General features: G+C 39.2%; 1 protein-coding gene across 1 annotated transcript in view; it reads left to right on the top strand.

Annotated features, from left to right (window-relative positions):
- The window catches only part of LOC121954837 (echinoderm microtubule-associated protein-like 6), a 58,845-nt gene that overhangs the window by 12,651 nt on the left and 19,807 nt on the right, over window positions 1-26,387 (top strand). The window contains exons 2-10 of the mRNA XM_042502547.1: window positions 11,378-11,537; window positions 16,769-16,867; window positions 16,954-17,022; window positions 17,890-18,075; window positions 18,999-19,134; window positions 22,951-23,024; window positions 24,186-24,301; window positions 25,598-25,735; window positions 25,847-25,988. Of these exons, the coding sequence (XP_042358481.1) occupies window positions 11,378-11,537; window positions 16,769-16,867; window positions 16,954-17,022; window positions 17,890-18,075; window positions 18,999-19,134; window positions 22,951-23,024; window positions 24,186-24,301; window positions 25,598-25,735; window positions 25,847-25,988 (1,120 nt within the window). The remainder of the gene's footprint in view (window positions 1-11,377; window positions 11,538-16,768; window positions 16,868-16,953; window positions 17,023-17,889; window positions 18,076-18,998; window positions 19,135-22,950; window positions 23,025-24,185; window positions 24,302-25,597; window positions 25,736-25,846; window positions 25,989-26,387) is intronic.

Here is a 26,387-nt window from a genome sequence, read left to right on the forward strand (position 1 = left end):
ACAACGACGCTGCCGGCTGTGCTTTCAGGCTGAAGGATGTGAAATGAAGTTAAGTTACTGGAGACTGTGGTGTCGTTCAGTGGAGTTAGAAATCCAGATAAAACCTGTAAATCGAGCTGTTTTGCACTAATCTGGATGCCCAAACTAAGTGTAGCGAGGCGCTAACTTAGTGGGTATTTGATTCTGTTGGACATTTTGTACGTGTGTCTGCTCTGACTTCTACTTTGTGTGTTTTACTGATATTTTTTTGATTTGTGTTTGATTTGCAGTCTGTGAGCAGTTTTTGAGACAAATATCCTTCACAAAGTATATCAAGGGACAGACTGTCAATCAGGAAGTTCAGGAAGACTCCCTAATAGTCGGTGGACATGGAGCTCTTTTTTTATTTATTTCTGTAGTCAGAAGTTGGTCCTCGGCTGTGGCATCGGCCAGCTTCAGCACAACACTGTCTGTCAGACCAGGCCACTCTAATTTTTCATTTTAATGAGGCACATTTGCAGCCCTCCCAATTCGAACTGATCCTCGTTTTTGATGAAATGCAATTGGCTCAGTCATTTTCATCAGGAGAGTTTTCTTCTACCTGAAGTTTTTGTGGTAAACGTAATAATAAGTTGAAGGACAACTTCGTCTCTACGATTGGCAAAAAGGAAAAAGGGCAGGAGCTGAAAAAGAAATTGCTGGTGCTGGAAATCTTCTGTTCATGCAAGATGAATTTGCCAAATTGGCAGATCTTTTTGTTGGGCTGTCGAATCTGCCGAATTATGTCAGCCAAATCAGATTCAGGCATTAAATACGAATATTTGATTATTCATGCTTTTTTCATACAAAGTTTTAAGCTTGGCTCAGCGTGACGTTTCTCGCTGAGGGATTTTACTTTATTTACGGAGGGATTTTTCCATTTGATTTTGGATGATCGCAGAAAAAAAGCTCTGCGGTAAACAAATGTTTGGGATACATATGAAATAGAGGCGTCCGCTCCCAGGAAATTTTGAGCATCAAACACTTAATTTCCAGCACTAATTTGTTCTTTTTCTGCTTAAAATTATGGTGGAAATGTCTTTAATTTAGACAAAATAAAAGTCCTCTCCTGCTTTCCTGTTTTACATTGGGATGGACAAAACACATTGTGTAAATATAGAGGAGGATGCATCCCCTGTTTTCCCCGAAATCTACACCCATGTCAGGCTATAAGTAGTTAATGACTCTCTTGACTGTGCACAGAAGGAGTGGAAATGTGTTGAGCTCAGGATGAAATCATTAAGTCTCTTTGACTCCAAAGCGCTCAATATCTAATGAAGACCTGCGAGAAAAGCGGAGGGGATAATTCCTGGAAGCCTCGTTTATTTCAGACACGTTCCTTTTTTTTTGCAGAGTTTGTTAACGGCGGCGGCGGCGGCAGCAGCAGCGTGCAGCACAGGCCTGGTGGCTCTGTGGATTCACAGCTCAGTGGTCTTCATTAAGATGATGACTAAGAAATTATCTGTCCAGCATCCCACCGCCAATCTGCCCCGCAGCCACAAATGTTCCCACAATCTGCTGGCACTCAAACACACTGAAGCGCACACTTTTCCTACACACAGATTTACTCAAACACACACACAAACCCCTCGGGGTGTTATGTCACTCTTCAGTGCAATTCTGAAAGGTCTGGAAACTGAATTTAAGCTACTTATTGTAGGAGAGAGAGAGGGAGATAGACACGAGGAGCCAGAGAGACTGAACTCCTTATCGTGCCATTAAAAGAGGAGAAGATGTAGACTTTATTTTAGGAAAATGTTCTTTCCTCAAAGGCAGCTATTAGACTTCTTATCCGTCCACTTCTTATTCTTTTCTCTCTCTGGAGGCCGCTGATACCCGGCAGCAACTTTTTAGGCAACTGTGAACGGCAATATTTCCACAGGAGTTTAATCAGCTTCTCTCCAGTGTTGCTTTCTCGCGGCCCGAAAAACACGCCGATTTCCTGTTGACCGGATTTGTTCTGAGCAGAATTTCTGGTCTAGATTACACGACCGAACAGCTCGCTGCAGCATTTCCCCTTAAAGCCACATTTATATTCACCGCAGCCGAAACTGGAACTGAGCAGACGTCCTTATCGATAATAGTTTAACAGTTTATGTTTTCATGATCAGTTTAGCTCACTGACAAAATACTGTGAGGTCATTTAACACACATGGAGCCTTCAGAGCGACCGACAACTCCTCGAGCCAAAAAAGAAATGAAATAAAATAAAAAACTGTTGTTAGCGCCCCACAGAAAGTTTCGTTTTCTGTACACGTGTCCCTCAGTTGCACACTTAATACTTGGACATGAACTACAATGAGATGAGATTTGCTACATTCTTAACTGTGTGTTAAAATAAGGAATAACAAATATAGAAATATATACAGAAATATAAAAGTAAACGCGACATAAGCCAGATACAGACACTAAAAGACAGTTAAATAAACAATATAGAAATATAAAGATAAACACAACATAAACCAAAAATGTGACAGAGATGCATCTTGTTCTGCAGTTTACTCATAAACTCTTGTGACTTGTCTTAACACGATTTGACTTGACATCTCTTGAATGACTTGGGACTTGAGTTATTTTAATAATTTGAGACTTTGCTTGTTACGAATTACGTCAAATTTAATGTGGATTCATTGTTTGTTTCACGGTAAATAACCTTAAAATAGGAAAATTTACTTTGACTCTTTAAAGATCCCATGACCTCATACTTACCTGTTTGTTTTAATTTTTTTGTTTTATTTTTTTATGTTTGCTTTGCTCTTTATCTGTTTTTGTTTTTCGGCTCATTGTCCCTATAACATAAAAAAATGTTTATAAATAATATATTTTTTAAATTTAATGTGAATTCCTCTCAAATGACTTGAGACCTGCAGTGACTTGTTTCAAACTGTTCACAAATCACTTGAAACTTGACTTTGTTTTTTGGAATAACTTAAGTTAACTTAACTTCTGTTTTATGTTACTTATCTAAATTCAGTCTCTGTTTCAAACTCGACTCCGACCTGGGACGATGTTGGAGCTCGACGGAGACAGACGATAGTTTGTGGCGGCCCGTCATTGCATCACACAAAAGGGGCCAAAATTAACATGTTCACCTGTGTGTTTTTCCATCGTTTCCCATCCAAGCTGATAAATACCCATTTTTACTGCAAAGTCTTTTGACCCGGGTGAGAATATTGTAACATTTCCCATTAAATACAAGAACCAGATGTTAGTGGGTGATAAATCCTAGTTACACAGGACTATAGTGTTACCTGAAGACCTCATGTAATTTAAAAATTATCCCCTTACGTCAATGTTTTTATGCGGCGCATTCACACGGAAGAAATGATGTCTGTATTTTCCTTTACTGACATTATTCCCCTGCAACAACAAAAAACTGGACACTGTAATAATGTTATCCCATGACCTTTGTGTTTGACGAAATACAGGTGATTCGCCCGGGAATTTTAACTTTACAGTTAGCATCCGATTAAAAACACACGTAATACTGGCGTCGTGCGGACAGGGCTTTAGCGGGATTTTTTTTTGTGCCGGAGGACAGAGGCTCTTTATTCAATAACCAAAATAAAACCCAAATAAATAAACAACTAATAAAATGTTAAAACCACTTTCCTAAGTTTTAAACTGTTTAGATTTGTGTTATTTTGATTAAAAAAAAAAACGTCAGTAAAAGCAGGAGAGGAGCCAAACAGCCGGAGGTGTCAGGTTCGAAAATATTATTATAAGAGACTCTCAAGTGTTCTCAGTTATCTCTACAAGGATGACAGGGGAAAATAAGCTATTGTATAATGAATAAACACACACACACACACACACACACACACACACACACACACACACACACACTCACAGAGGAGGAGTTCCTCTGAGCTATTTATAGAAGCTGCCCTGATTTCACCACCTGCGATAAAAAATAAAAAAAAGGACTCACCTACGCTGATTTTAATCATAGCGGCCTGTCTGGTGTTTGTGAAGCCGCCTGCACAGTGAGGTCGTTCTACAGTACTGTGTAGTAATGAGGAGGTCAAAGGTCACAGGGGTCACAGTTCCCGTGATCCTGGACTAAGTTTATCACGAAGGAAAGGGAAGGTAGAGAGGATGCTTTTATTACAGCAGAAGATTTCTGAGGACAAACAGGAAGGAAATATGTCTCACACACACACACACACACACAAAGAGCTAGTTAATTTATTATTCATATGGCATTTACAATATTAATCGGAGGATGTGTGCTCATTCCAGTTTAATAGGCACTATTAAAATAAGTGTGTGTTTGTGCGTGTGTGTGCGTGCGTGTTCATTACCAATTAACTCCTGTGATGAATGTTTCCCAGATCGCCTGCTTTCAGTCAGATCTCCCCGCTGGCAGCAGCAGCAGCAGCAGCAGCAGCCTCTCGGATCTTTGATGTGCAGGAAACAGACGTTTCTGCTCACTTTCTACAGTTTGCATTTAGATGATTTGTCACTTATCTCTGTACACTAACGCCCCGCCTGTCACAACAGTCGACACATCACGATGTATTTTAGGAAAAGTGAGTAAATTTGAATACATTTTATAGCCTAATTTTCAGGTGAAGAGTCAGATTGTGATGTTTAAACAGCCAGTGAATGATAAAGAAGCAGCATCGGTCTTTCATTGAAGAGCGATTGACCATCGCCTGCTGATCTCCGTGCTGAATATGGACAGTGTTTAATGTGACAGACACGGAAAGCTAACTTGCTAATTACCAGAAAATAGGATCTTTTTGTTACATCTTCCTCTTCTTTTTAATCCATGCCTGTTCCCTGACGCTCATGAGAGGCAGTTTGTATTTTTCATGATCAATATCATACAGAAATCATCAAGTCGTCACATGTTGACTCTTTGTGGTGGACTTCCACGTCTACATATTACGCTCTAGGTATCCTTGTGCGTCTGCTGTTGACGCTACTTTGATGACAATACAAGCACATGGTGGCGTTATGCTGCACGTGGTTATTTTTACCAATGCCGAGACGTCAACAAGATTATTTGTTGGCACAAATGGTCACAGTTGGGCAACACCCCATGGTAAGGTGTAGACTTCCTCATGAAAGTTTGGGGTTTGATGGATCCATCCATGACTCCTCCCACTGGTCTGCCCTATAGGGACCTTCTTGCTCCCTGTATTATGGTGTTACTGGCAGCATTTTAACCTGACGCCATCCAGTGGCGTATCATGCAGACTCAACAAGTTCAGTCCAACTGCTTTTTCAACCGATGCCGCCCCTCTGCGTATCATGCTGCCGTGGCAGGTGCAGTACACCAGAGTATCATAACAGCACGAATTATTCTGTCCGGCCGCAGTTTCAGCTGACGTCCAGTGACGTATAATGCCGATTTGGTGTCCTAATCTTAGACCAAAAGCACTGCAAAAGTGGTGTTATTTGACAACTTTGGAATGAGAACAAACTGCAATATTGTACAATATCTGAATATCGACTGGTTAAACACGTCAACATACTCCTTTGTTGTTGGTTGAGGCTGCGACTTAATCAGTCAAAGTTCACTAAAGTTGAACAATTAAAAGACGTGAATTTGCTTTGCCACCAGAAAAGAATGTTTCATTCGCCCCTTCGCTCTGACTGAGTAGGTTTAAAAGAGGCGAATATTCACCAGTGATCATTTTGCTCATGCGTGACCATGCCCTAAATCTTCCTGTGTGTCCTATTTACTGCCGAGACTCTCTAGTGTCCACACAAACAATGACAGCCGGCTCGCTCTCATTCCCATGGCGTCAAACACTGCCTTTTATTTACGCCCCTCAGCGTGCAATGTCGATGCCAAATGCATCCTTTCATGACTTTATGAGATGCAGCTGACTTTTGACTGACTCCAACATAAACCCATCTGCAGCAGCGTAAACCCATCTGCAGCAAGACTTGGTATTAAGAGCAAGAAGGTCCATGTAAGGAGGGACGGAGGGACGGATGGATCAAATAACTCTGGACTTTCACACTGTCAGTCTTTTGTAACGGCACACAGTTAATGTCGTGCACTGGTGTTAGTCACGTTATGTAATTGCATCGCATTACATAACAAACATACATATTTTATCTAAAAAATAAAAAAAAAGTTCTAAACCTAACCAAGTAGTTTTTTTGCCTAAACATAACCGCAATCATTTCACAACATTAAACACAACGTGTTTTAGCAGTATGTCACATAGATACCTTAAAGGGTGGCGCGTGCATCACTGTGAGATGTCGAGGGGCGTGAAAAAGTGCCGGTGATTGAGAACCTGGGAACGAGAATGAGGTGTGACAGCAGCGGGAGTGTGATGTTGTGATAGTAAGATGCATTAAGCTGGAATAATGACTGCAGAGAAGAGTGTGATGCGTCTCCATCACAAAAAACGTGAATATAGCGATGCAAAAAGTCAAACGAGTCAATCAGGTGTCGGCTTTTTCTTTCTCGTTCACTGGTGAGCATGTTTACCAACACGTTCTCATCCCCACTCGTCACGTTGTGGCAGTCTGTCAGTGATCTATGACATTTATGTGTCCTTCTGCATCGGCTGTTTACGCTCAAGGATGCCGTTATCGTGCTGCAAATGCACATGTGCCGGGATGAAGCAGCACGATCCTTATGTTTACACAACAGCACAGAATGTCACAACGTTTACGATTCGGCAGCAAGGTCACGGGTGGTTAAGGTTTAGGCACAAAAGGCACATGGTAAGGGTTTAAAAAAAACACACACATCCACACGGAAAGTAAACTCTGGACTCCTGCATGAAAATGATTGGTCAGTGGGACCCATCCACCCTATTAGTGCAGTCACATCATTTATTACGTCGTTACCCACAGCGTCATTACCTTATGTTGTCCCTCAGTGTTTTATGCACATGTTTTTGGTTTTCTTTCCCTGTTATAGGTTTTTTGGGGGAGTTTTTCCTTAGTCGATGTGAGGGTCTAAGGACAGAGGGATGTGATTGTGATTTGTAATAATGGGCTTTATAAATAAAATTGACTTGACTTGACTTGACTCCACTTGACTTGACTTGACTTGACTTGACCGGTCCCGTCCAGCTGCCTTCTCAGGAGACACTGTCCGTGCACGTTGCATGTGGACGCGCCCGGTGCCATCTGGCCATATGCCAGCGTATAATAACAGATCCACCGGTTCTGTACAAGTGTGCTCTCATCTGACGCCATCCAGCTGTGTTCCACTTGGATGCGGACGGTGGCGTTTGGCGTCACGCTCGGACACTGAAAGCACTGACTGAGCGGCAGTATTTGAGGAGTTGAGAGGGGGCTGTGTTCACTAACCGTATCTGATAATCCTACAAATTATAACTTTAATTTCTGCCTTTTTACTTCTGTTAAATCCTAAAGAAATCACTGCTACTCTCCTTCTCTTGATCTCCTTGTTTCTCTCTCCAGGTGAATCATTTATAAATCACATTATCACCGCTACACACTGTGCTGGTATACACACACACACACACACACACACACACACACACATACAAAAAAATTATTAGCAGCTATTTGATGTTTGTACAGCTTCTATAAATAGCCAAGAGGGACTCCATTGTGCGTGTGTGTGTGTGTGTGTGTTTGTGTGTGTGCGTGCGTGTGTGTGTGCGTGTGCGTGCGTGTGCGCACGCGTGGCTGGTGTTGTTTTAACTAAACAGATGGCAGTTTGTCCCAAGGACAGAGAAGAGGAGAGGGAAGTGGGAAGTGATGGCAGCTAAAAGGAAAATGGAGATATTTAAAATATAGCAAAAAGGGGAAAGGAAGGAAGAAAAGGAGGAGGAAGGAAAATTTATTTCTTGGCAATGAATGGGAAAGCAAGAGTACCAAAAGGGTTGAATCAAACTGGACAAAAACATGAGAGAGAAATGCAAGATGTTACATATGTGAAGCGTGCAAACGTGCATCAATACAAACACAATTTATTCTCTTAAATTACAGACCTGACTTTGCATTTTGCTGCAGTTTGTGTATATTTTAGGTGACAGCTTCTTTAATATCACACACACCACCATCACTCTGTGCACAAAATGCACTTTTCAAAATCAAGCTTTGAAAAATATTATATATCGAAATTTTTTTCTACTTTCATTGAGTTAATTTGTCAGCCAACATCAGCCCTAATCATAAATATCAAATAGCCATTCATTTTCAGAATTTTAACCCTTTAAACGCCAGGTTTTTGTCATGATGACTCTATGTTTTTAGATGAAAACACACACACAACAAAATAATTATTTGAATATACTTCGTGCTAAGTAGATTTTTGGACAGAGGAAAAAAAGGAAAAATTCCAATGCAAAAGCCCAGAATGACACCCAGAAATAATATAATGCATGTTTTTTATACTTTGATGGCTGTGGGATCGAAAATTGTAGTTTGAATGGGTTTCAATGGTGCATTTTATGCACATAACAATATGAATGTAGCAGTGTTTTTTCGACTTATTATAGGAGCTGAGCTGGAAATTCTAAGATTAAACAAAAAATAGACAATATTGCCAAAATTTATGCCATATGCACGAACACAGCCAAAGTTATCAAAAAAAATAAAGAATGAAAAGCGCATAAAATGCGTCAAACAGTCCCTAAGGGTTAACTGTTGTCAGTCAGTACAGTCGCCAGAAAAAAAAAGTGCGTTTCTGCGGTCATGTATCCATTATCTTTAACATCTTAAAACATGCTACTTAAATATCTGTAGCTTTATTGTAAAGACTTCTGCTTCAGTAAAAACCTTAAAACCTTTTTGTGGCTCAGTACTGAACTTTCTTTCTTTTCTTTTTTTCTTTTATTGAGGCCACTCTAATGGCCTCCATTCAGCGTCTCCATCTCTTTCACTCTCTCTCCCACGCAGACACGACTTCTAACTTCACATTCATTTCTTTCTCCGCTCACTTTTTTTTTTCTATGACAGCCTCTCTACACTCGTGATGACCTTTACAGGGTTTCTTTTGGCTTTTGTTCGGTTTGTTGGAAGTAAAAGTTTGAGGTGATAAATGGTATGGTGAGTCAAATTCAGTTAAAAATTGAAGTTATTTGGGTACAATATCCTTATTCTGTGCTTAATGAGCATAAACAGCTTTTTTTCACATTATTACGACATAATTAAATGTTAGTGTTGTAAAAGCAGTGCAAAAAAGCAGTGTTATTTAACATACTGTTAAATAACGTAAAATTATTGGACAGATTAGGTGCCATTTAATGAGGAAAAAGGAGTTGGACGCATCCCATATGCATGTGTGCTTTGCACTTTAGACCACTGGTTCCCAACTGGTGAGCCGTGTGTGCCATTTCTGTTGATTTTTGCAATGTGTTTTATTTCTTTGTGCTCTAAGCCAACATGTTTACATTTTGTGGAAAAAAAAGATTATTTGGCAGTTTATCAAACACATGGTCCCCCGTGGCTGGACCAGCTGGGAATCACTGCTTTAGGCTTTGTGCTACAGATCATTAAAATAGTCCCTTTAAGTTTAAACCTATACGCATAATAGGTGCTTATATTGACTGCAGCCCAAGCAGTAGGTAAACAAAAGTCACACAGACACGTTTTCAAAATTAAAGTCCTGATCGGCTGGTACATGTCTGACGTGTGTAGAAGCAAAACAAAAGCATCAGATAAATATGATAATAAATAAGCAGTAAAACATGAAGGTGTGGATGTATCAGCCAGCAGAGAGGTGAGCTCAGGTGTATGTGTGTGTGTGTGTGTGTGTGTGTGTGTGTGTGTGTGTGTGTTTTATGATGTTTGACCTTGACTCTACAGTTGTCATGCTCAATCCTCAGCTCCTGTGCCCTTGGCAATGTGGTCGTCATGGCAACCGCAGCAGCTAGCAGGCTCATTGGCTGGCAGGTTGAGGAGGGAGAGTTGATGTCGAAGGGTGTGTGTGTGTATGTGTGTGTGTGTGTGTGTGTGTGTGCGCGAGCGCAGAGCAGACAGCATCCCAGAGATCAATGAGGCTTTGTGGCTGACACACCTGTTCTATTTCTGTTCTGTTTTATTCTTCTGTTGTTTTCCTGCACAGTCTTCTCCTCCACGTTTTACACTTTCTGCCAGCAACACTGACCTTTCCTAACTCCACACACACACACACACACATACAAACGCACACACAGACAAACACCTAAAACACACACACACAAAGATAGTATACTTTTCTCTTTTACTCTCCATCTCTTGCACGTCTGTCAGACGGAGGAAGAGGAAAGGAAAGATCTGTTGATGTCAGATCTGGTCTCCATTGAGAGAAAAGACAAGGTCACAGCGGTGACCACACACACACACACACACACACACACACACACACACACACACACACACACACACATACACACTTCAAGCATCAGGGATCATTACACCATCAACAGAGCGGAGAGGAGACCGTGTGTGTGTGTGTGTGTTGATAATGATGCCATTAAGCAGTGAGTGTATTTATAGCGTTGGCTTTGTAAAGGAGAACACACACTGATCCTGTGAGGGAGATAAAGACGGAGACAGAGACAGGTTTATAAAAAAGTTTCTTTTTTTGAGCTCAAGGTTGATTTAAGAAAATGAACATGCTAAATTTTTTGTGTCTTTTCTCGTGTATATATTTGTCTTAATTCATCATTTGAAAGTGGACAGAAACAAAAACAAAACAGACTGAAGAGGAATTAAATCATTAAAAATGTCTTTTAATTTAATTTATCTGGCAGCTGCAGTTACACTTCAAATTGATATTTTACAGATTTTTACAAACCAAACATACGATAATTTGATTTAATGAATTTTATTTTTAATTCATGTAGTACACGTTGCTAATTGTGTGTACGTACTTTTACTTTAAGAGGGACTTCACCTACAAAGTGACCATTTATATATCAAATATTCATGTTGCGTGACGTTAAATTTGTGAGGAAAACTTTTTTTTCTCACATTCCTCTGGCGAATAAGAATCCAAAAATGGTTGACATTGCTGATAAGCTGAAGTAAATGGGGTCCATATTTAACATCAGCAAAAACTATGTCAAAACATCTGTTTACGAACTTTCACAAAACTCCTGCAGTATCCGAATCTCACGTATTGCTCGAGGTTTGACGGTTTGGTGAACGTCGCACAAGAAAAGTGATGTCGATCCAGGTGTCTAAGAAAGTTTTAAATGCAGCACTTTAACTTATAGTGGAGTATTTTTACAGTGTGGTATAAGTACTTTAACTAAAGTAAAGGATCTGAATCATTCCTCCACCACTGCTGATGTAAATAATTTAGCTAAATTAATGAAGTCCACTGATTGATTAGAACCTCAAACCAATTAGATGGAAAACTGTTTAATATTTTTATTTATTTATTTACTTAATTAAATATCCCTTTTTCATTTTTCCTCAGCCTGGCGTTGCACCCGGAGCGCTCGCTGGTGGCGACGGGTCAGGTGGGGAAGGATCCCTACGTGTGTGTGTGGGACTCCTTCACCGTCCAGACCGTCTCTCTGCTCCGCGACGGTCACACACACGGCATCGCCTGCCTCGCATTCAGTGCTGACGGACAGGTAACACACACACATGCAGGTCTCATGTTTGAAATCACACACACACACACACACACACACACACACACGCAGACTGGACATGATTAATGATACATAGAGAACCAACCAGCAGACCTCTGTGGGATTTGTGTGTGTCCAACAGATGGTCTTTGTCATTTAAGGACACTCATGCATCAACCTAAAGGTCATAGAAGAATAGTGCTTTTTACACACACACACACACACACACACAGACAGTGAAAGCAGCAGGATAAAAGGGGGAGAAAAGGCAGAGCAGGAGTGATGGGAAAGGACACAGTGCGATGATCGTTACTCATGACTTTGGTTCAGTATCTTGAAAAATCGATGGCTGAAAATGAGCAAAACGTGACACAGCTGATGTACACAAACTAAACCCAACATCAACACACGATGAAAAACCCAAAAACATATCTCTCACATCCATTTTTTTATCCGAAATTGAAAAAAGAAAAGGTGTAAATGCCTAACAAGGCTTCTACACATTTTAAGTTATCCTAAAACCCTAAAGCGCCGCGTTTTGTGGGACGTTAAACAAGCTGTCGGGGTGTTAAGTCGGTGTTCAGGTGTTCAGACTGACGTGCAGCGATGTGAATAAACACAACCCACTCATTCATTTCAATGAGACTGTGGAGGTCCCAACACTGAAGCTCGGGCACAAAGCACAGTGTCATTTCGGCAGAAACTTCAAATGTGGCTCAGCCGTTACCATGGAAACACATTCCTGGTAGATTACTTTTTAGCACTTCTACTGTTAACCTTTCAGCTGTGGAGGATAAAATATATGTAGACGTGGTAACTTTGCAGAGATGCAAAGTTCTGTTTCTGCTGCGTTTTTGGTGTCTGATAAACCTTTAAACTCGTTACGTGTTACTCAAACTGGACTTCTTGGATCGTTTTTCATCCTCTCATCAACTGGGTTTTTTTTTGTTTTTATGTTTTCTTGAGGTGGCTGTTGAGGTGTTAGGATGCAGATCAGGATCAGAGATAATGTGGAAGGTATTATTAATATTATTTAGCACTTTTTAACACATTTTCTTGTTTCTTTTTTCTTTCTCTTTAATGATTTATTTTTTGTTTATTTATTTATTTTATTTTTATATATGTTTGTTTATTTATTCATATATCTATATATTTTTATTACTTGCTATTTTCTTGCCATATTTCTAGTTTCTTGTCTCCCTCTTCCAATGGTTTAAAAAGAAATCAAGTCAGTTTGCTCATGTTTTAAAGGGCTAAGAGGCAGGTTAAGGTGTTAAGTGTGTAAGACAAAATTTTAAGTACAATGCAAGCATGTTAAGGATAAAAGACGAGTTGTAAGTGCATTAAGAACAATGTGACGTGATCAGACTGGGTGTTAAAAGTAATAGATGGGGAAATAGGATGTTGAGGAGATTTTTAGGGTATTATGGGAGTTAAATCAGACTTTTTGCATTTATAGATGAAGTAATGGATGAAGTTTTTTTTAAATGTTACTCATCCAGAAAAGTCAAGATACTTTTAATGGCAATAAAAGATGTTTTAAGAGATTATCTGTTGCTTTCTGCAAAGTACCCGTCAACTCCAGCCATGAGATTAATGCAATAGTGTTAAAAAGTGCAAAATCTTGCTGTAATGTCGCCATATCTACTTGTATTATCTCTGATGTTCACGCATGCAAAAAGTATTTTGTTCCTAAATTGCAGCAGATTTGATTCCAGTCATCGGTCTGTGCGGCCGACCTCGTTCACATTGAGCCTGTTCAAATATTTCTGTCACCTGCAGTGAAATCTGGTAGATTTATATTGTGTGCGGCTCCATCATCATTTCCTCCCACTGCCTCTGTGACTCAGTTCATCTGCTGTTAACGTCATCAAACAAACACACTCATGAGTGAGTTTACCGGCGGCTCGATTTCTGACAGATTCAGGAGAGTTGAGTCGTCTTGAGACAGGTGATCAATCAGTTTTCAGGTTTCCCTCCATCTCTCGAGTTTCTCCCAAATGTCAGTCAGCCTGTGAGAATGAAACGCGGCTCAGGTTGTTGTCACAGAGCGATGTATGAAACGAGTCGTCTCCGGCTGTGAGTGGGCGACACTGAGTGAAAAAAAGTCTCTCAGTGTTTCACACGTACAGATACATCGTAGTATTGAGTCTCTGACTTGTCATGAAGGTGCAGCTCTGAAGGCGAGCTGAGCAAATAATTAACATCCTCCGCTCCGACTGGACAATCACGGTCTGATGTATCCCACCGGCCACAGGAGGCAGCTGTTCATTTCCTGCCGCACTGTCCCTGAGATTGTTGTTTGTTGACTGTGATGATGAAACCGTTTTAATGAAACAATGACGCCTGAGACTAACCTGCATTGTGCTCCTGCTCTTTAAAGTAGGATTTAGGGGGATATATTGGCAGAAATGGAAAATAACACAATAATAATGTTTTCTTTAGTGTGTAGTCACCCGAAAATGAGAATTTTTGTGTTTTTTTGTTACCTTTGAATGGGCTGTTTATATCTATATCCTCGCTATCTATAGGGAGCGGATCATCATTCGCCATGTTTCTACAGCAGCCGAGAATGAGCAATACCAACACTAAGGCCACATTTAGACTAAAAACTGACAAGTCTTTCCTTTGAGTTTTTAAAAAGATACACATTTATATGATAACAGTGTGAGAACGATCCTCGTGAACAGAGATCCACAAAAACAAACAAAAATGCTGCAGTGTGCATGCCAGGCCACTAGTTGGCGGTGTAACTTTGTAATGACAAACCATAGAAAAAACACAACGCACATGCACGAAGATCATGTTCTCACATGATTCACGCTTTGCCAGGTTACACGGTGGTCGTGTTTTCAAAAGAGATTACACCCTGAAACCCGGTTTCAAAAGTTTGCATTTTGTGAAGGAAAGGCCAATCTGCAGAAAAAGTTTAACGTTACACGCAAGAACCGTTTCTGTGTAAACTGATTTCGTGTTTTTGTGTCTGCCTCTGTAGCTAAAGGGAACAAGCAGCGTCAGAAAAAAACAATGATTTCTTCACGTTAAACTGCTTTATTCAATGCAATCCTCACCGTCAGGCTCCACTAAATCCCCCTAAACCTTGCAAACTGTTCCCTTTGGTATTCTAGTGAAGAACTCTGTATTTCTGTTTCTGCAGGCAGTAAAATGAGCCTGATTGTGTCTTGCCTGGTTGTCACATAAAGTTGAATTTATCGTAGTCTAATTCTGTGTCGATGCGCCTTTTAAATGAAGCTCAGCAGGCGACATCGAGCTGCAACACCAGGATCCCATTCACAGTGAATATCAGCCTATTGTTGTCCCAGTATGCATCGAACCGCATTCTCACCTCAGAAAACCTCGAATCTGACCTTCACTGTCTATATAAATATACTTATATAAAGCTTTTCAGAGAGTGTGGAGTCCTACAGCGGCGTTTGACCTCATGGCGTGATTCTTATTAATTCTGCTCCATTGTAAGTTGCTTCGTCAGCTAAAAGCCCAGACTTTAAATCTTAAGCGGCACAGTGCTGTTGTTCATTTTGTTCAAAACCTCCGGCACGTATTCACGTCCAAGCAACACAAACAAGAACGGAGCAGCTGAATTCATTATGGCGGGAGCAAAGGATGAAGTCAGATGACTATAATAGACAAACAAAGTGGATGAATGGGCCAATAAAACATCAGAATTTAAAAGAGGCCACGTTTCATTTCTGTCAAAGTTATTCAAATTAATAAGCTTTAAAAAAGTGAACGTTTAAATTTACTGACAAAACACAACAAAAATTCACCCGTCAGTTAGATTTAAAACTGTTTTGCTGCAGTGGAAAACATTCAAAGTCAGACTTTCAGATTTGGCATTGAGTTTTGTTTCTCCCGGTGGCTCTGAGGGCTTATTCCCCTCCGCCCAACTGTTAAAAATGAATGAAGTCAAATCAGAGTTGTGAAGTGACTCTGTAAATGATCCGCGCTGTTGCGTCGGCACTTTTTGCTTCTGGCCGGATCTTAACAGCTGCGAGTAAATCAGAGCAAACACAGAATCAATAAAATAATCATAAATCCAGCTGAATAATAAATCAAGCGTTCGGGCTTTTGGTGCAGCTGATTTATTATTAAGTCGGACCACAGAGTCTGGAAGATTTTATATTGTGCTTTCTGCACCACCACTGTAAAAATGAAAGTTTTCGCATCAACAAATCAGCGTAACAAAATAAAGTGAGTTTTGATCAATTTAAGCTTAATATGTGACTCACAGCAAAATCAGAAAGTCCTGTTAATTTGTGTCCTTTGGTCAGTTTGATCAAATAAACTTTTCTTTTTATTATGAGCGCAATATTTTTAGATCAGTTTTTTTAGTGTCAAATTTAAGTTTCATAATGTATGATCACGAGTTCAGTTGACTGAAAGTCCAGAGGATCATTTAATTAACTCATCAAATTAAGAATAAATGCTTACAAACTATTACGAGGAAAAATGTGAGGAAAAAAATCTATATTTATGATTTTTATTATTTATATATTTAGTTATTTATTTATTTTGAGCAAGTAAAACAGACAAAGATAAACATTTTAAAAAAAACAGGAATAACAAAAAACAGATGATAACCTATAAAAGAAACCCCTCTATGAACTGATTAAAATAAGCAACAAGAAACTACATCTTACATGTTTTATCTTTTTAAAGTAACAGAAGTAGAAATTCTTAGTCGGATTAACTCAAAAGTCGTAAATTTAAGATATGTGGTGATATTGCCAATTTTTATCAGTTTGTTGCCTCATTTTTTTAAATGTTATAATAATTATAATAAACTTTTTTACGTAGTACTTTTTCTTGACAAGGTTACAAAGTATTTTTACAAAGGAAACAACAAATAAAAACAACAATGAAATGCAAACAAATGTAAAAAAAAAAAAAAAAAAAAGTATATATGAAATATCAGCAAAGTTTTCACTGTCAAGGTTTTTCATTTGTCTTATGCTTTATTGCATTTATGCGCTCAGGGCAATTTAGGTGTAATCAATGTTTTTATGGTTTTGTTTAAGGAGCTCAAAAATTCAGGAAAGTTTTGTAAAATTATATAAATATTTCATGTCAAAAAGTCAATGCTGACCTGAATTATGAGACAGGAAATGTTAAATAATTACTTTTTCATGGTCCTTATTAATTAGTTACCACAGTTAAAGAAAATCACAATATTTATGTGTGTTGAATAACAATATGTTCTCTCTCTGTAGCGGTTAGCCTCGGTCGGCCTCGATGCCAAAAACACAGTGTGTATCTGGGAGTGGAAGAGAGGGAAGATCCTGGCTACAGCCACCGGACACTCGGACAGAGTGTGTGTGTGTGTGTGTGTGTGTGTGTGTGTGTGTGTTATATATCTAGACTGTATTTGCGTGCTTACATCTCTTCTGTACTCCAGATCTTCGACGTCAGCTGGGATCCGTTTCAGCAGAACCGCCTGGTGAGCTGTGGAGTCAAACACATCAAGGTAACACACAGTACACACACACACAAGTAAATACACACTGTTAATTATCGTAGAGTGTGTTTATTTTTCCATAGAAACAGCTGCTGGGGATCATGGGTATTATAATGACTATAATAGTGTTTAGAGCACACACCAAACTGACAAAATTGAAAATTTTATTTTGTGCATTTTTAGGGCTTCATGACCATATTGCCTTAAAAGTTCACCTTTTTTTTTTAGTTTTCTGAACTATTTAGTGTGTCTTTAGTTAGTGTAAAGTAATACATTACGTCACATCAATCAGCACACGAACAACGTACATGCACACAAATCAAAAAAAAAATATTTTTAAAAAAATAACAACAACAAAAAATTATAACAAAAAAAAAAAAAAATAAATAAATAAATAAATAAAGTATTTAAAGAAAATATATTTTAAAATAATGATAAAAAAAATCATGATAATAAAAATTTAAAAAAGGAAAATAAATGAATAAAAAAATAAATAAAAAATTATCAGTTGGATGCTACTGAACTCAATTCTCTAAATTGTTTCCTTATATTATTGTTAGGACTAAAGGACCATTAATTTGTCCTAGAAGATGTGATGTGGTTAAAAGTTAAACTTGACGTTTCATTCTCAAAACTTGGACAGCTGGATACGATCAAAAGTGGCGGAAAAACGTGATTCTTGCACATGTAGCTTAATTATCCAGGTGACTCTTGTGTTCCTGCTTTGAGGATCACATTAAAATAAATGTTTAAAATGACTTAACAGTGAGTAAAAACACTCTGTGGCTTTTCTATACTTTCATATCTAAATAAAGGCATAATGAACATAAAAATAAAAGTCTCCTTTTGTCTCATATGTCCCTTCTGTCTCTGTAGTTCTGGTCTCTGTGTGGTAACGCTCTCACTCCAAAGAGGGGGATTTTCGGGAAGACGGGCGACCTGCAGACCATCCTGTGTGTCGCTGCGGCCAAAGACGACATCACATACTCCGGGGCGCTGAACGGGGACATTTACGTCTGGAAGCTGCTCAACCTGATACGAACAGTTCAGGCTGCACACGGGGTGAGAAACCATTGACCTCCATTAAAAGTTCTCACCTACAGCAGCCATGAGTCAAATGTTGAGACAATCTTTAAAGGAATATTTACCTCCCCAAATAACCATTTCTATATCAATCAGTCATGCTGGTTTACCTTGAAGTTGTTAAGAAAACTTTGTTTATCTTGAATTGATTCACACAAAAATAATTGAATATGTTTATTTATGGATTGATTGGGGACCAACTATTTTTGCAATTTTCACCTGCCCCTGTAATTTCACTGCGAAAGAAAAATGCCAAAAATATGGCAACATGCATTGCAATTATTCGGAAAAGCTGCAGTGAAATCAGGCATTTCAGGCTGCAACCGTCACAAAACAGCTCACAAATCATTGAGGGCCTGAACTATGCTTCTCAATTTTAGCTCATATACTACATCATGTGAAAATTAGGGCTGTAGGCGTTAATGTGTTAATCGCGATACGATTAAGGTCCGTAATAAATGTGTTCATTTTTAAAAATCGCTTTTATTGCCAGCTAATATTCCCATAGAGGCCGACTTTTACTGATGATACTGGTATCATATAAAACTAGCAGAGCTGAGGAATCTGGTCATTGGTACTGACCATGTTTATACTAGCTTCTCAGTAAGGGGGAGCTATAGCGCTCCAAAGTTAGGTCAAATTTTGGTCCATTGACCTCTGACCTCATGATACCTGAATGAAAATGGGTTCTCTGGGTACTCATGAGTCTCCCATTTACACAAAACCCGATGCGAGTCCCTGTGTGATATATGGTGTGCATGTGCAGAGAGGTCAGCCATCTCTGACGGCTAACTACGGCTACACCACTTGGACAAACCACATGTCACGATCTAACTTACGTGTCACGGTCCAAGTTTTTTACACTTGTGTGTGTCTGTGTGTATGTTTGTGTGTGTGTGCAGGCTGGTATCTTCAGCATGTATTCCTGTGAGGAGGGTTTTGCCACAGGAGGCAGAGACGGCTGCATCCGACTGTGGGACGCCGACTTCAAACCCATCACCAAGATCGACCTGCGAGAGGCCGAGCAGGGATACAAAGGTACTCAACGACACACCGAAATACGGCTAGAAAGTTATTCGATTAAATTAAAGCTCAGGATGCTCAGGCTGACACTTATAGTTTAAATGCACCCTGGTGGAAACGTAATTTCTTTGATTCATTGTTGCCCTGCATCAGCCGAGACGAGACACAGAGACAAAAATGATATTTAAACCGTTTTTAATACCAGGCGGAGGCTGACAGAGACTTCACCAACTGTCTGTGTGAGACCTTTACACCTGTACAGATGTCTCCTGTTTATGAGACTCAAAAACTCACCAAAAACACCCTGCAGGCTTTTAAAATCTTCCTTTAAACCTAATTTTCCCTGAATAAAACCCACTGAAGTGAAATATCACTATATCTCTTTTTTCTAAAGGCAAAATCTGCACGTCACTCTCCTTACAAGAGAGGAATAAAGAGTCAAGAAAAGGTCACTTTGAAATCAAAGACTCTTTTCTCAGTTGAAGGTTGTGACACGTCAGTCTTTTTTTGGGAAAATGTGGAGGAGGGGGAAGATTGAATCTTTCAGCTCCATTTCAGGCGCTCTCTTTTATCTCTTAAGGTGTTCGTAGAGACCTTTAATTGTCGTCTTCTGTCTGTAGTTGGAGACAGGAATGACCTGATTTTCTGTCTTTGCGGAGAAGTTTTTGGGGTGTAAAAGTTTGTAAGGAGGAAGGGACTGACCTGATTTTGGTGAAAAGCCAGAGGTGGTGAATATTTGAACCTCTTTCGTTGTCTGGCAGAAGAAAGAGATGTTATTCCTTTAGGAGAAGCTGCGGGGGTGAACCATTAAGCCCCTGGCTTCCTTTTTTACCTCTCCTCTCTGAAGATTTTTGAGGAAAAGAAATGACGAGGTAAGGAGGTAAAGGTTTTTTCGTCTCTGTTCCCAGTCAGGGCTGGATGTGGCCTCGTTCTGGAGAAGTTGGAAGTTTGACTCCTTCACCTCTCGCAGGGCTTTAGACAAAGTTACTCTCTCAGCAGCAGACGGTTTCCTCTGAGGGTTAAAGAAAGGACAGGTTTTCAGTTTTCTTCCTCTCTGAAGGGGAAAAATGTTAAAATGTATGAGACAGAAAAGTTTGTTATCGTCACACCTGGAGCACACTGCATGCCTGAGCAGCGCGTGCACACTGACAGCGCTGTTACTGTGGCGTTCTGCAGAGCTTCCTGCTGCTGTCAGTACTAAATTTCCATAATTATAAGCACATATTCTACTCATTTATGAAGCCGTGCAGCTCCTGCAATGTCAGCAACACGGTCCTGCAAATGTTTCAAAATAAAATGCCTTGTGTCAGTGAGTGATCCACAGAGACGTTGTCAGGTGGCTTTTATTTTGAAACAGAAGCAGAAAAGTAAAAGTAAAACAGATATATTGTTATTTTCCTCATCTGTAGTAAAAGGTGGTATAGAGTCAATATAGTTATTTAAAAAAAAAGCCATTTTCACAGTCTACTTCTGCTGAAAACCACACCTGCAACAATATTATCAGTGACCTCTTGCCTTAAATATGCACATCCAAAGGTTGTGATCTCAATAGCTTGTGTTTTGAGGCACACCTGAACGCCTGTATTTAAGGCTGACAAGATGTTTATTCAACCTAAAGTACCAGATTTGGGGGGCACAATCCCTGCAGGAAAAGCAGTGTTGTTGTCTTGGGAAAAAAAAAAAAAAAACTCAGAACTTTTTGGCTTGCTGGAAACATAGCGGGGGTCCCTAAAAAACACCCTCACTTGGTGCCTAAACGCTGCTGGAAACACAGCGGTGACTTGATAAATCACAAGCGCTGTTGTTGTTCCTTGGTTTCCCTGGTGACAAAGTGAGTTCATATATGTCACATTAGAAACGTTTATATAACACGTAAGTAACGTAGAAATGGATCACATCCGTGGTTTGCTAAAAAAATGCAAACTTTTTATTCTGGTGACTGAGCTGCCTGAAAACCAACCCATCAGCATGAGAGAGTAAACATTCAAAAGCACAGTGATGATGAGTGTTGTTTTTCTCAGGAGAGGAAGAGAAAATGTTGAAAATGAAATGAGAGCAAGACATGCTCACTCTTTTATGTGATTTTTTTCCTCTGAGTGGTGAAGTTTTCCCCTCTGCTGCCTTCCGGCTGCTGTTAACACCTCTGAGACGACATATCAGAGATCCCTCCTGCGGTGCTCTGACAGTGCAACTCTTACAGTTTCCCTCATAAACTCCTCTGGTATCGGGTTGCTTTGGCTCGAGAACCTCCGAGGAGAAGTTTCTAACAAAGTTACAGGGAACCTCACACGCTGATTCATGCCGTCAGCGACAGCAGACGCTCTAATTGGCGAGCGCTGTGCTGCTGAACGGCTCTGCAAATTAAATTTTGGATGCTGGGGAACAGGAGTTTGACCGAGAGGTTGGAAGATAGTGAGAAAGAAAAAGTGAGTGTGTCACTTCCTCCTGCAGCATCAAAAGTTAAAATCTTTCCTCTATATTGTCTGTCACCTCTACATTTCTCCTATAGATGTAATAATTAACCATTTGGTTTGATTTCTTTCTTTTAAAAACATGGGAAAATAGAAAATGAGCTTGGTAAGTAATGTCCTGCAAACTGCAAGAAATTTGGGATGTTTTTTTTTTTAAAAGCTAGGAAAAAATGTCCAAAAAACTATATTTATAATTAGAATTATTATATATTTTAAAAAAAATTACAGAATAACTCATTTTCAAACCCTGTTTTCAGGTTATTCCCTGGTTTTTATGTTTATTTATTTATTTATTTGTATGTCTCTTGGTTTTGTTTGTAATTTTTTTTATTTATTCATTTATCTGTCTATTTATTTATTTATTTATCCAAATTTTCAGGTAATTTTTCTTGTACTTTTTACAAATGTTTTGCTAATTTTTTGGGTAATTTCCTAATTTGCTCATTGTCTTCTTCCTGTGTTTTTGAAAGAAATCATGCTCGATTTCGTTTCAAGGGTTAACATGTGAAATTTTGTCTTTTCAATAAATTTAGTGCAGTAAAAAGCACAATATTTCCCTCTGATATATAGCACAGAAGACGTATAAATATCACCAAATCCTCATAGTATAACAGTCTAACATTTTTCCTGATTACACTTTACATTTTTACAGTGTTTAATTAGTACTTTTACTTTAACTTTAACCATCTCTGATAAATAAAGTGGATACTTTCCAAAGTATATAAATCTCCCTCCACTGCAGCTCATCAAGAAAACTGTCTGAGAGACAGATTTATTTTGCACTAAACGGACTCTAACGTTTGAAGAGCTGCTCATTAGCTGGAGTTAATGAGAGCCGAGAGGTCGAGTCTGAAACGCCTCCTCATCAACAATCATCGATCTCTCTCTGGTTTTTCTTCACTCTCAGCTAGATTTAATCTTCTCTCTACAATCCGGCTTCAGCTTTTCTCCCTTTCTTTTTTCCCCCACTCTCTATGTTTTTACCTCTTTCAATATTTTTCTGCTTTTTCTCCTCCTTTTAAATCCTAAATCACTCGATGGTTCCTCCTCCATATTGTCCCAACATTTCATTTTTCTCCAGTTTTTGTCCTTTATTTCTTCCTCATTTTTCTTTTATCACAGTTTCTTTCGTAAACTCTTTTCCTCTTACCATCTTTTTTAAAAAAAATGTATCCTGATTTTCTCTCTTCCACACTGGCTCACTTTTGGGGTTTTTTTGGATTTGCATCCATTCTTAACCTCTCCGGTCTTTTACCTTAAAACCTGTTAATCACTGTTGTTGCAGCTGTTGTTTCTCCAAATATTTCAGCAGTTATTTACAGCTGATCTAATCCTCTTTCTCCTCCTCTTCCTCCTCCAGGTCTGTCTATTCGCAGCGTCTGCTGGCGAGCCGACCGGATCCTGGCGGGAACGCAGGACAGTGAGATCTTTGAGGTGAGAAAGGAGACGATTTTCTTCGCTGGGTGAAATATGTTTTGTTGCTGCCCCCGTCTACAGCAGTACATTGATTTGCTTTGATGTCGTTGCTCCTGACTGCTCCTCCAAACTGAGGGCATGCTGAAACATGGGTAGAAGAAATGAGAAACTAACCAAGGCTTGGCCCAAAAAATAGCAGGATTTTTTTAAAAATTTCTTTTAAATGTAACAACAAAATTACCTACAACATACAAAAAAACTAAAACAAAAAATGAACAAAATCGTTACTCTTTTTCTCTGTGACATTATTTTAAATACATAGTTTATAATAATAATTATACATAAAGTTTTGTGAAAGTTTTTGAGGCGAGAAAGGAGATTTTTTAAGCTGTTTTGTGGCTGCCCTCGTCCACAGCAGTGCATTGTTTCGCTTCGATGTCGGTTCTCCTGACTGCTCCTTTAAACTTGGGGCATGCTGAAACATGGGTAGAAAAAATGAGCAACTTACCAACATATGGCCCAAAAAAAATTAAATTATTAAAATACAAGAAAAACTTAAAAAAAACAAAGAAAGTAAAAAAATCAAAAACAAAAGAAAAAAAATAGAAATTAGCCAAACCCCTCATTGGACTCATTTTTTCTGTGACAGTTTTAAATATATGGTTATAATAATTATACATACTATTTTGTGAAAAATGTTTGCTAGAATTTTAATTTTTTTTTCATTTTATTTTATTTCATTTTTCAACTAATTTTCATTCTCTTGTCACTTTTACTAATTTCTTGCAACTTGCAGGAATTTTCTGGCCAAATTTGCTTTCTAAAGAAATCAAATCAATCTGCTTAGGGTCAAAGGTTTAAATAGCTTGTGAAAGGTATCTCAATACAGCACAAGAAACTGACACTGATTCAGATTTCATGGGGATAATAAACTTTTCATATTTTTTGCGTCACAATATTCATTTGTAAAGTACGTTAAGTTGTCAGATAAATGCAGTGAAGCAGAAGTAGAAACTGGCATGAACAGAAAGTACTCAAATAAAGTACAAGTACCTCAAATTGTACAGTGCTTGAGTAAAAGTCAGAACTGAGCCTAAACTTGACACTAAATATGTGAAAGCAGCGTCATCTCATAACAGTGACACAAAGTCTGACTGTGTGTGTCCAGGTGATGGTGAGGATCGAGACAAGCCGCTGCTGATCATGCAGGGACACAGCGAGGGCGAGCTCTGGGCGCTGGACGTTCACCCCAAAAAACCTCTGGCTGTCACCGGCAGCGACGACCGCTCTGTCAGGTCAGTGCAGCAGCACACATACTGGGAGCCGCCCAGTACAACCACAGACAGCTGCAGGTGCTCCCAGCTCCTGCGGGAGGGAGCTCAGGTTCAGTGTTTGAGTTGATTTGACGGTTTGTGCTCGTCTGCAGCATCTGCTCAGTTTGCAGGAGATTCCTCAGAGACCAATTATAGATATAACCACACAGTCGGCTGAACGCAGGTGCTAAACGACAGCAGTAAAGACAAAGAGATGTTTGCTTTCCTCTTTTTTTTTTTACTTATATAATTGTTTTTTGTTTAAATTGCTACACCAGTCAAGCTTGTCAAGTTCAAGCTTGGTGCATATGCAGTTTATGGTTGCAAATTTATATGTATACTATGCCAAATTTACTTTAAAATCAATGTATAGACTCATATAGAAGTATTTCAGTCACAAGTTATGACCCACTACAAGTGTGCAGGGTAGTATTTATCTGCAGAGTCTCCATCCTCGGCCTGTATTTTCCTGTTTTCTGTTTATTTTCTGTGTTTGGGACGTTTGAAGGCGTACACCCCCACGGTACTCAGGTGAGGTCAGGGCTTTATAAAAAGGTGGCGACCAGGTGCCACACCAGAAGACGCAGGCATCTAAGGGACACAGCGCTGGAAAAAAAAACAAAAACAAACAATAACAAAAAACACACATATTGCTGTGAAATGCTAAATGAGAGTGAATCTGGGATTGACTTTTACTTTCACATTTGCTCTAAAACAGTAACCAACAATCCTGCATAATAATAATAATAAATAAAAATAATAATAATAATAATAATAATAACCGTTATAGTTATAATATAATGATGATGATAGTTAAAAAAAATAATAATAAAGAAAAAAATCTTTATTTAGATAGCACTTTTCAAGCTCAAGCACAGAGTGCTTCCCAAATAAAAAGGTTTACAGATTAAAATAAAGTAATATTGCCTAATTTTTAACAAAATTGAACTGTACTGTACTGGCTTTAGTGGTGCGCTCCTGAAACTAAAATTCTTTCCTGTGGGTAAATGTACTTTGCCGCTAACACTGACTACATCTGTAAGAGCTGTAAATGGAAAAATGACGATGTTTGTCCTGCTGGTGTCTTTGTAATGCATATATCTGAAAAGATCTGGTGCAGTATTCACAAAGCATCTTGTCTCGCCACTAGACGTCTTTATAAGTTAAAAGTTAAAAGTTCAGGTTATGATAAAGTCACAGGTTGTTAGGTTACAGTATGTGTGTATAAGGTCTTTAGGTGTGAATATGACTAAATGTACGTCTATCTGACGGCATCAGGCTGTGGAGTCTGGTGGATCACGCCCTCATCGCTCGCTGTAACATGGAGGAGGCTGTGCGGAGCGTGGCGTTCAGTGTGGACGGATACCAGCTGGCTCTGGGCATGAAGGACGGATCCTTCACTGTGCTGAGAGTCAGGTAGAACGCACATATAATCACACACACACACACACACACACACACACACACACACACACACACAAATCAAACATAAACTGGATAATTTCTAACACTGCTCTGTTGTCTCAGAGACATGACGGAGGTCGTCCACATCAAAGACAGGAAGGAGGTGATTCATGAGATGAAGTTTTCTCCAGACGGTGCGTACCTCGCTGTCGGCTCCAATGACGGACTCGTGGACATCTACGCTGTCGCCCAGAGATACAAGAAGGTAGAGATGGAGGCACATTGACAGGTTGCCCCCCCAAAATGACAATTTATGTATCAATTACTCACCAGTCTTACGTTGAATTTGAGATGAAAACTTTTACTCGCATGTCTCCATGATGAGCAAAGACTCCAAAAACTGAGATAATTCTGGATTAAGTCATAGATGACCACCTTTTAAAACAGCTTAACTTTATCAAAACAACCCTTAACAAACTCTCACACACAACTCGCACAGTCTCATTTCTCCATCGTATGCTCAGTACTTACTCAGTGATATCCATACTATCAGTGGTATGCTTTTTTTAAAGCCAGACTCCATTGACAAAAACAATAATTTTACCTCGCTGAACACTGGAGTTACTGGTCTACCGCTGCCTGATCAGCTCATGTTTGCATTACT

Source organism: Plectropomus leopardus, chromosome 15 (assembly GCF_008729295.1).
Source record: "Plectropomus leopardus isolate mb chromosome 15, YSFRI_Pleo_2.0, whole genome shotgun sequence".
In the NCBI taxonomy this organism is placed as follows: domain Eukaryota; kingdom Metazoa; phylum Chordata; class Actinopteri; order Perciformes; family Serranidae; genus Plectropomus; species Plectropomus leopardus.